Below are 12,000 nucleotides of genomic sequence, written 5' to 3'. Positions count from 1 at the left end.
TCCCTTTCCTTTTTCAGTGCTATTGCAGAGATTGCCACCTAGAATAGACTTGGAGAAAAAAAATTAATCTAACATCACCTAAGTTTAGGTGATTAGCAAATAGCTAACACATTAATGATGCTTTTGACAAGAATGGAAGCCAAAAGTTGTGAAACCTTGCCTGGTAGATAAATGGTGCCCTTCTCAGCCATCTGTCTTACAAATGACCCTATATATACAGCTATTATTTCCCTCAGACACTGGAAGCTCAGCAATTGTTCATGGCCTCAGTGAAGAATAATACCTGTCATGCAGTTTCATTGCTCTGACTTTTAACAGACCTGTTTTCAGCTTGTCTCAAATACTGAACAAGTGCACATGAGGAAGCACCAGAAAAGAACAGGTAAAAGACCAAGGGCACTCACATTTCTCTCTATGTAGGTTTAAAACACCTCAGAACTGTCCTGAAGAAAATTGCTGCTAAAATTGCAAATGGTTCTTTACTCATTTGTGAGAAAACCCTGAACAGTCTGCTGCTTTTGGCTGGTATAATTTTCTCCATAGTAACAAGTAAGGGGCTGTGTTTTAAATCTGTGCTTGAAAGAGTGCTGATAATTGAGCGATATTTTAGTTATTGCTGAGCAGGCCTTGCACATTGTCAAGGCCTTTTCTGCTTCTTTAACCTCAAAGAGGTTGAGGCTAAACAATGAACTGGGAGGGGACACAAGCAGGACGCTGACCCCAGCTGACCAGAGGGATAATCCTACTCCATGCAGTTTTGTGCTCAGCATATAAAAAGCTGGGGCAAGAAGGAAGCGGGGGGAAGACACACACTGGGAGTGATGGCAGTGTCTTCCCAAATAAGGGGTATGTTTCTCCTCTTCCCTGGGACTCTCTCAGAAGTTACCTCATCATCTCATCCGATTTGCTTACCTGGTGATGCAGGAGTCTCCAATCTGTCCCTCATCTTGCACAACCTCTCCTCAGGTTCAGGCAGATTGGCAGCATGAAAAACTTCCTTATTCCTAAAAAGTAATGGTGCCATGCTTTTGACTAGTCTTTTACAATCCTCAAATAAATGCAGCAAAGTTAAATCTAATAGCCTTCTCTCTTTTATGTTTCCTTATTCTATGTTTTCTCACAGAAACAAGTAAGTGTTTCCAAACGCTATTTTTCATAAAACCAGTGAAAGTTTTGGAAAGGATTCTCATTAAAATCTTAATACTTCTGACAAGTAAAGGTGCTTTCTGCAGAAGTCCTAGTTCCAGCATCATGCCAAGGCAAAGAAAGCTTTCATATGCCTATTCTTTCTGAAATGGGAAAAAAAACCCAATTGGTTTGGCTGCAACTCAGCATGATTATTGCTAGTTGCATATGTTGAAGAGTTTGTTTTCAATACAGTATGAAACACTATCACTGTTTTCTCATTTATTTTTTACCACGTTTTCTTTCTCTTTACAGGAAAAAATACTTGACACAAATAAAAACTATTTCTTCCTCTGTAGCACCAACAGAACTTCAGCACAAGACAGGCTTCAAGTCCTCTGCATAAGTTGGCACACTTTTAGCTACCAGAAACCTCTGAAACTGTTTGAAATATCAATTAGTACTTTGCTTGATATGTATTTTCTACACTTCTAAAGCCACCTCACTTGCTTAGTTAACAAGGTTACTTTTCTACTCTGGATACTGGCCCTGAACATTGGAGATCTAACATAATACTCTGCCTCCATGCAACAGACCTTTACCCTCAGTTTACTTTTGTTCAGTTATTGTAAAAATAAATAATGAAATACTTTTTGGACCTGTAATCCCATGTCAACCCCTGCCAAAGCTAGCCACCATCACTAAAAAATGTTGCCACAATTTAGACCGCATGAGGTGGCAGCAGAAAAAAAGACAGTAACAGCTCAAATAGAAAAACTATAAATGAAAGAGACATTAAATACCGTTCAGTGCTTCCAGATGATGCACAAAACAGGCTGTAATGATGTGCCATGAAGCAGAAGTTGCTGCTTTGAAATTATTAGGGAAGTTACTGTTTATATAAATTAATGTCTTACCCCAGTAGTAGTTGATCACTTCCATGGGGAACTAACTTTGAAACAAGAGAAAGCCATTTTTAATCTGAGACATTGCAATCCTTTGTGAGGCGTGGACAGCACTCTTGCTCACTCCCTGAAGTAGTGTGTATCTGTATCTTCATAGATGCCATGACTTGTAGCTGAAGAACAATTTTCTCAGTCGAATATTATCCCTTCAGGAACATACTAACATATATTTTACTTAGGAAACTAACATACTGAATCAGCAAACATCCATGGTTGAGCTTCTTCCATGAATCAAAGATGACAAACAAAGCCCTATCATCTTTTCCTTAAGTTATACACAGCAACAAATAAGGCTGCTAAGTTATGAAAGTCGTAACATAAATTTAAAAAATGACATGGTGAAATTGATCTACAAGAATGTTTGAAAATGAACTGAACATTTTGTTCAATCTACACCAAAATGCTGTCCAGATGAAATTAGCTTCTGATCCACCTGAGATCTATTTCTTTTACCAAGAGGTTCATACAGGTTGGGCATTGGGGATGTATGGTATTCAACATCCATGGATAACATGAATTCAAGCAAAACTTACCTAGTAACCAGAATAACTGAACAGTTGACAGTACTTGTCAACAAGAAATTTTTGAGATTACGATCACAGGGAGCACATTTAAGCCTGAAAAGAGAGATGGCAGCAAAGGCAGTTCGTATTGGATATGGTTCTTATGCAAGTAGACCTCATTTGAATCCAAGGGATTGCTTCTCTGTGTGTAGACAAATTCTACCTTTATAGTTTTATTTTTATAGGGTAATTAAAATTGCTTGTGCTTTGATAAAAAAAATCAATAAAATTAGATAGCCAAAAGAAGATATTAACAACTTGAGAATAAGCATTTCATAGGAATGCAAAGTAAATTACCAGGATTCTTTTTAGCCTACACAGCCTTTAGGTAGGATGCTAACTTCAACCTATAGCAATTATTTTTTGGCATCTGCTTTGACAGGAAATGCTTTAACCTAGTTTCCACTACTTCTCTTTTAATTACAGTTCTCTAGAGAAAATTTTTATCACTATACCAGAAAATAATTTTTACTCGGTTTTGCTGAGATTCAATATAACTTTGCTAGAGTGAAATACAAAAACCTAACTCAAGAACAATTCATATTTTGAATAGAGAACTCAAATAATCCAAACACAGTTTTCATTACAGTAAAGTATTTAATGACAAAAATCAGGGTTTCTAGTAGTGAGTAGAGAGCAGGTCCCACTTTTTTTTTTTTCTCTCCTCAGAATGGCACAAAATAATTTCTACATCTTTGAGAACTTCCAAGGAACTGGTTACAATAGATATCAGCAAGTATTACAATTCTGGCAAAACATGACAAAACCTACCTACCTTTAAGATCAGTTTTAAGAGCACACATTTTTGTTAATATTTCACATAATACACAACTTTTGCTAGACACAAAAGTAACCTTTTAAGACAGAGTTTGCAGTACAGCAGTCAAGTCTAACAATACATAATTTTTATTCTGTTTAGAACTTTAAAAAGATAAAGGAACTAGTAATATTGTTACAATTTACAAATACATTCTTTCATATGAAACATTAACCTGAATCATATTATATGTTATGTACATGACTAATAATACTAGGTTCTATACACTACAAGCTAAGTTCCAGAAGGAAACTGCAATGCTCTAAGATTTACCTTTGGATAAACACTTATACACCTTGATTTTTTTTTCCTAAAAACTAGCAAACCTTGTAGTTTAATTAACAGAAAGAACAAAGTAAACAGACAAAGCACTTTTCCTTCATTCAGAAGACTTAGGTTACCTAAAGTTCCCATAGTAAATGGCTTTTGATGGTTGGATTAAAGTCCTGAGTTATGATGAAAACCATACACTTAACTGGAAGATATGAAACAACCCATAATGCTGAAAAACTCAGGTGAGACTAAACCAATGTTTCAGTACAGTTCAGCTCACAAGAGGTCTGGAACTTAGCAGTGCAATTATGATCTTGTCCTGTCCAGCTGATATTTATGTAAACACTCAAAAATATATGCCTTTTAATCTAAATTTAGACAATTAATTATTTTCAGGTTTATCTGACCTGGGTTTTAGATATTTCTTCTAATTATTTGCAAGTGTAGAGGACTGGCTTGATGACAGCAGCTCAGAATCTACTTCCTTCTCTCAAGAGAGACTTGTGAGGTTAGCAGCAGAATGTAGTTTTAAAAGAATGGAAAATATGACAAGAAGATTGCTATGTGGTCAAAAACGTTCTCCCTGACTGACCTATAATCCATCTTAAAAAAAAAATAGCCTAACATTTTGTATCTAGCAGAAGTTTAACTTCGGTTTAAAAAACAGAGACTTTTTCCTTGGTTAATTGCAGAAATACCCAGTCATTACAATAGCATTCAGACATTTCCAGGGCAAGCATTACTTACACACAGCTCAACAGAGTGTTCAGAACTTGTGTTGTTAATGAACCTGTTCTGATTTATAACAGAAGTGGCCAAATTCCCTTTCAGTAGGGGCTAGATTTGGTAACTGTTGGAGGTGGTGCTAAATACAGCTAAATGATCCTATGGTACTACACAAATGACCCATTCTCTCAACTCCCAGTGTGAAATTAAATAAAAAGCTTCATACAAAACTGTTTAAATTACAGGGAAAAAAACCCCAAAACCAAAGCAGATGTTAAGTTTGAATGCAATCAGCTAACTAGACAGTGTCCTCAGTTCAAATGAGAATAGTTTCCTAAAGGCAAGCATCTTTTTATGAAATGGGCATTTCCATGAAATTTTCAGTTACTTCAGCTTGCAGTAAGTAAAATATTCTCAATTACTACAGTAGCTTTTATCTCTCTTACAAGCACTGCTCTGAGGATTTTAGACTGTTCTGTCATTAATAATGCAAAAATCATATTCTACAATGAATACAGTACATTCACATAATGCCAGCTTTTCTCTGGTAAGATGAGGGTGAAAATGAAGAGCAGGCATTTTCAGAAGATGAAGGCTGTACCTTCTGCAAGGATTTATTTTCTAGCTTACTGGTTTAAGAAAAGAAAAAACATCTTTTTCTCTTTTTTTTCCCTTTTCATTCTTGTAGCAGATTATACCATCTTAAAAATATTAAGGAAACAGCTGTGAAGGAAAAAGGTAACCTACTTATTTTTGTAAGAGAAACACAGTGCATATATTGCATATAATGAATACAGATGAAATAGAGTCATCCTTCCAGTGAAAACATATTGAAAGCTGAGACTCAAACTAGAAGTTGATTCTAGTGTACCAAGACATGCTTTTTTGAAAGCCTCTATATTAAAAAATCAGACAACTTGCTAACAGAGAAGGCATTAAAATCAGACACATTTCTGAAGTGTTCCAAAAACTGTAGAATTTATGAAAAACAGATGTCTTGAAAATAGTGTACTCTTATCTTCCCAGGCCTTTGCATTCTCATTTTCATGGGCCTTTAGCCACACAATCACAGGTAAAAGGAAATGCTATTTTATATCAAGATTGCTGAATTGTAGATTGTGTTTGAGGCACAGCTATGTGCATATAGATGTAAAAATTACTTTTTTCCTCTATTTTGAAACCTCAAGCATACATTCTCTAGGTTTCAGCATACTATTCAAATAATCAGTTTGAAAGTGAAAATAGGAACATGTAAAATGCTGATATGAATGAAATTCAGATATGCACTTCTGAATGCTGGTAAACATGCAACGCTTCCTACATTAGAAGAAACAATTTTTTTCTGTTTCCCTGGACAAAGGAGTTTGTCCTCCATTATAGCTACAACCCCAGATGCTTAATTCTAACATTCATTCACATTCTGCTGATGCTACATTAAATGAAGAAAATTACACCCCTTCTTTGGATTTTATTTTCACACACATGTCCACAATCAGTTCAATCTTTCTTTTTGTACAACCATGGAAGAATATTACTATTTTAATCCTGATCAGCTTGTCATTTGGTCCTTTTTCAATGTCTGCTTTCACTCCTGTAACAACTGAAACACAGGCAGAAAGTACTGCAGGACTGTGTAGCAATATTAAAAAAGAGGAACAGAAGGAAGTCTGAAAAGTAGAAACGCAACACTTTTTCCTGCACAGAAACTGAAAGAATGCATCTCCACTGAACGGGAAGGAAAAAGCACACAGAAGACTGAATCTCCTGTAAAAGTTGCTGATTGTAGCCTTTTCAACTTCTCTTGAGAAGATTTCAACTTTGGGCAGTAACTCAGCATTTGTGCTTCATGGCAAGCTGAAAAAGAAATAAAAAAATTAATTAAAGAGATACCGCTGAGAATGACAGCTGTATCAACCTAATGTGGCTAGTGTGGATAAGAGGAGTTTGTAAGACAAATTCTTCAAAAGATGCCTGAAATCCATTAACTTCTTTGCATAGAACTATACAGTCATTCCCCTTCCTGGGACACACAGGCAAAGCCTCTCTCTGCCATGCTGAGGAGGCAGGATTTATCTGCTTTCCCAGCTCTGTTTCCCAATGTTCCATTATTTTGCTGTCTGTGAGGAAGGCTAGAGCAAGACACCAGAAACAAAGACATGCTTAAAAGAATAGTAATTTTGACCCAATGATTTTGATTATTAACTACAATCAGAAATTCTAGACAAGTAATTTAAAACACCTATTCAGGAGCTCTGCCACTACAAAATGATGAAAAATAAAGGACTGATTGCTTTTCCACCTCTGTGATTACCAATTATTTCCATTTCAAATAATTCAAAAATGCACTTAACTGGGAATGAGAGGGAGAAGAAAGAGATGAAGCGAGTTAAAACCGGTAAAAAATGCGTAGACAAACGCACTTTGCAAACCAGGCAGAGAGCTTAGGGTTAGGTTCCATATAATAAAAAACTGCTATCTGTAGATAATAGCATGCTAACAAAACTGAGATGAGTGAACTGTCTGGGAAATCACCTAGAAAATAGAACTAGTAGCAGCAGTTAAAATTCACTCATTTGCTAATGGTGAAATGATGACCAATAAATGACTCAAACTAAACTGTCATAAACCTTTGATACTCAAAGATATGGTTACAAACACACTTTTAAAAGAAATTAATGTTTGAGTGATATACTAGAATTGCATTTAAGCACTAAAGAACTTAAACCAACACTCTCCTTTCTTTCCTCAAACAGAATTGTTTTTTAAATGTGTCTTTGGCAGGCAACTCTGAGAAGTTTTTATTTTACAGAATTTATAACTTTGAGATCCTGAGCAGTCACCAACAAATGGAAGGGACTTTTTAGAGGCAAAGAAGGTGAAGAAGGTGTCACAAAGAGGATTTGATATGTACCCTGAGCTAAGTTCAAGCCTTTATACAACAAAGTATAGATACATGCTTTCATTCAAGAAACTATGACAGCCAAATATCTGACTTTATCCTACTGAAATCTTACCTTATGTGCAGTTTCTGCAAACTGCTGAGCACTGTTTTTCAGCTCCTCTGTCTTTTCTTCTGCACGACCTAGCCTTTCACCACGCTCATTCAAGGCCTGACTTGCCTTCTGTACTGCACTTGTTACACTGTCTGCTGCTGAATGCAGTATGCTGTTTCCTGCAACACCAAGAAGCCATTAGAGTACTCAGGATATATATGCTTTGTAATAAATACAATTAATTTAATTTATAATGTTCTAGAGCTGGTTTGCCATTTGGACTGGCCTCACTTCACTATAATCTCTCTTGAGGTGTTTGCAGAGAACAATGAAATCTCCCCTGAGCCTCCTCGAGACTAAACAAGCCCAGCTCCCTCAGCTGTTCCTCAAAAGACAAGCTCCCTAGATCTCCCAGAGCCTTGCTGCCCTTCACTGGACACACTCCAGTACTTCAATGCCTTTTTCAAAGTGAGGGGCCCAAAACTGAACGTGGTACTTGAGGTGTGGCCTCACCAGTGCTGAGTGCAGAGCAATGGTCACTGCCCTGGTCCTGCTGGCCACACGATTGCTGATACAGGCCAAGACGCCACTGGCCTTCTTGGCCACCTGGGCTCAGCACTGGCTCACACTTATCCCGATGCTGACCTGCACCCCAGGCCCCTTTCTGCAGGACAGCCACTCTGCCCCAGCCTGTAGCACTGCCTGGGATTGCTGTGACCCAAGCGCAGCACCTGGCACTTGGCCTTAGTGAACCTCATGCTGCTGTCCTTAGCCCACTGACTGAGTCTGTCCAGATCCCTCTGCAGAGCCTTCCTTCCATCCAGAGATCAACACTCCCACCCATCTTAGTATCACTGTACATCTACTGAGGGTGCCCTCAATCACTACATACGTATCTTCAATAAAGATGTTAAACAGAATTGGCACCAAAATGGAGCCCTGGAGAACACTGCTAGCGACGGGGCGCCAACTGGATTTAGTTCCATTCACCACAACTCTCTGGGCCTGGACATCCACCCACATTTTTATCCATCAAAGAGTCCACCCATCCAAGCTGCAAGCAGCCAGCTGATTGAGAAGGATGCTGTGGTAGACAGTGTCAAGCACTTTACTGAGTCTAGATAAACAACATCCACTGCTTTCCCCTCATCTACTGAACAGGTCACTTTGTCATACAAGGACATCGGCAGAGTCAAGCAGCACCTTCCTCTCATAAATCCATGTTGGCTGGGATTGATATCCTGGTAGTCCTGGCTGTCCTCATTTTTTCCACAGCATTGAAACCAAATATATAATGCTCTTAAATGAGTTATTGTGGTAAAGGTATGAAACAAATTCATTCAAAGTGAGCACTACAGCAAATCTGCTGTTAAACTCTGTTGCTCTTACCAGCATACAAAGACAAGTGAAAACAGACACAAACATGCTGACTGCTTTTATCATTAATCTGAGGAAGTGTACCTACTTCAAAAATATTCTCGGGTTAAAAAATCAAATCCAAACATCAATTTAAAGGGCTACTAGTTTGTTGTAGTTTAGCCCCAGCCAGCAACCAAGCACCACACAGCCCCTTGCTCACTCTCCCACCAGCAGGACTGGGGAGAGAAAGGTAAAAATCAGAAAACTGATGGGGTGAGATACAGACAGTTTAATAGAGAAAGCAAAGGCTAAGCACTAAAGTAAAGTAAAACAGGGAATTAATTCACTCCTTCCCATGGGCAGGCAGGGGTTCAGCCATCTCCAGGAGAGCAGGCACCCATCACACAGAAACAGTTCCTTACGAAAACAAATGTGATTATCCCAAACTTCCTCCCCTTCCCTCCTTCTTCCTCTCACTTTATGCACTGAGCATGATGTCACATGGTCTGGAATATCCCTTTGCTCAGCTGTCCAAGCTGTGTCTCCTCCCACCAACCTCCCATGCAGGCCCAACTTCCTTGCCAGCATGGCCAGTATGAAACGCAGAAAAGGCCTTGGTTCTGTGCAAGCCCAGCTCAGCAATAACAAAAAACATCTCCATATTATCAACACCATGTTCACCACAAATCTATCACATTGCCCTGTACCAGCCACTGAGAAAAAAAATTAACACAGCTGAAACTAGCTCACAGTTTCATTAGAAAAAAGAAGAACAAACAATCCTTTCAGACTCAGTTTTCAAATAATAATCCTTTCCTTAGAAAGGCCAAACAAACAATGAATAGTGAAGCTAAAGGCTGCCCTGAGTAGCCTGTGAAGCACGGTACAAGCTGCATATGCAGGAATTCCTGAGATAAAGAAAATTGGCTTACAATTTTAAGCTAAAACTCAACTAGTATTAAACTATGGAGGTGAGGGAGAGACTTAAGAACCTACACAAAGTGACTCACAGATGATGAGTCAATATGAGAAATAGCCATAAAAGAACATTCTGGCCTCCCAAATACCAATATTGTTAAATTTTGCACATCAGGAGTTAAAAAAAAAGAAAAAAAGTAGATGTGGAACTGCTACAGGTTTGGGGTTTTTTCCTATTGTTGCATTTAGAAAAGGAATATAATAGCTGGCATTCTTGTTGAAGAGATTAATATCTAACAATACTGTGAGCTGGAACTTTGCAGATACAGAAATTAATCTTTTCAAGTGATCTCCCTTCAGACACTGAGGAGTTTGATTGTAAAACCAAACAACTTCACATCCTGCACACTTTCTTACTTTGAAACTTTTCAGTCAATTGCTATTTTGTTCATAATTTTTTAAAGGAGATTATTATTTTGGCTTCTGTTCAGGCAGCTTTTCAAATAAACACATGTACTGAGCAACACCGCACTGGAAATAGTTTTCCTTTTTTGGTGGTGTGATCTAATGGCTTTGGCCTCTTGTATAGTGTTAGTTCTCTAGGACAAGAGTTTTGAAAGCTCACAACACTGAATTAAATCGGTTTTTTACAATATCACAAAGCCTTTGCTGAATTCAAGGAAAGCAGGCTACATGGACAAACTTAGTATCTATAAAACTAAGTATTTTCTGAAGTCTTAAAATGTGTTGGGGAGCAGACTAACATATTGCTGACCTTCTGTCATGTCAATAGGAAACTACAGAACAAAAATATTTTTCATTTTCTCTACTCTTAAGAATATTCCTTATTTTCTATACTCCTAAAACTGTTTGTAGATTTGTGGCCAAAGATTGGTATCTATTACTCCACATTATTTTCAGCACAGAAGAATGAACTTGAAAGTTTGGCACAGTGACAGTAACTGTTTTTCCTTCTAGCTAACACAATATTGTGTTCTCTCCAGGTAAGATCTGCTGTATTTTCTCATAGGCAGTGACTTGCAGAGAAGCTGCTATTCTGAGACTGTTCCTAAGAACTACTTCTGGAGTATCCTTACCAATGGAATGTCAGTAAAACAATAAAAAAAGTCTGCTCTTATCTATGAGCAACACAGAAACCCACATGTCAATAGTCTATGGAATTTCATCAGTGTATTTCTAGAGCATGTGTAGGTGGTTGCTGGTATGACTGACTATGCCTCATCCCTGTATTAGTACCACTGCAGGAATAGCAAACCTTGCACTGGACATATTGGAAAATCATTCTTATGAATAAATAATCTACAACCTGCAAAACTTTTAAGCTGTTCTTCAGGAGGTAACTACTCTGATTCAAAATATCCTGAGAGATGTTTTCCATGTTGATGGATTCCTTTAGGATTTCATTAGTAAAGCTTCTCATACTGTCTTTCATAGTATCCTTCTAGACAAAATGTCCAGCACACAGCTGGATAAACAGATCATATGATGGGTGAGCAACTGGCTCATGGCTCAGGTGCAAAGGGTTACAGTGAATGGGGTGACACCAGGCTAGTGACCTGTAACTAGTAGGGTTCTGCAGGGCCCAGTTCTCAACATCTTCAAAAAGGACTTGGATGCAGGAATCAGATGTATACTAAGTTTTCGGACAATACTAAATTGGGAGGAGTTGTTGACTCCCATCATGGCAGAGAGGCCCTGCAGAAAGACCTTGACAAATTAGAAGGCCATGCAATCACCAGCTACATAAAGTTCAACTAAGGAAAGTCCTGGATTCTGCACTTGGGATGAAACAACCCTGGATTTATGTATAGACTGAGGAACAAGATGCTGGAGAGCAGTGCCGTGGTCAATGTCAAGTTGAATCTGAGCCAGCAGCGCCCTGGTAGCCAGGAGGGCCAACCCTGTCCTGGGAGGCATCAGGCACAGCATCACTGGCCAGGCAAGGGAGGGGATTGTCCTGCTCTGCTCACCTCGAGTCCTGTCTGCAGTTTTCAGCACCACAACACTCAAAGGATGTAAAGCTATTAGAGGGTGTTCAAAGAAGGACTACAAAGGTGGTGAAGGATCTAGAGGAGAAGCCATACAAGGAGTGGTTGAGGTCACCTGGCTTGTTCAGCCTGAAGGAGACTGAAGTCAGAACTCACAGCAGTCTACAACTTCTCCTGAGGGGAAGAGGAGGGGCAGGCACTGACTGACCTCTTCAGTTTATTTTGGATATTAGGAAAAGGTTTTTTACCCAG

The 12,000-nt window shown here is 38.5% G+C and overlaps 1 protein-coding gene across 4 annotated transcripts in view; it reads right to left on the bottom strand.

The window, feature by feature from the left end:
• Positions 1-3,230: 3,230 nt before the first annotated feature.
• Positions 3,231-12,000, bottom strand: part of STXBP6 (syntaxin binding protein 6) — a 95,562-nt gene continuing 86,792 nt past the window's right edge. For all 4 annotated transcript variants that reach the window (XM_005417501.2, XM_031065483.1, XM_031065488.1 and 1 more), the window contains 2 exons: positions 7,484-7,641; positions 3,231-6,323 (listed from right to left, as the gene is read on the bottom strand). In XM_005417501.2, coding sequence (XP_005417558.1) covers positions 6,300-6,323; positions 7,484-7,641 — 182 coding nt within the window. In that variant the 3' untranslated portion in view covers positions 3,231-6,299. The remainder of the gene's footprint in view (positions 6,324-7,483; positions 7,642-12,000) is intronic.

This window comes from Geospiza fortis, unplaced genomic scaffold, assembly GCF_000277835.1.
Source record: "Geospiza fortis unplaced genomic scaffold, GeoFor_1.0 scaffold54, whole genome shotgun sequence".
In the NCBI taxonomy this organism is placed as follows: domain Eukaryota; kingdom Metazoa; phylum Chordata; class Aves; order Passeriformes; family Thraupidae; genus Geospiza; species Geospiza fortis.
This window is presented reverse-complemented; position numbering and strand designations above follow the sequence as displayed.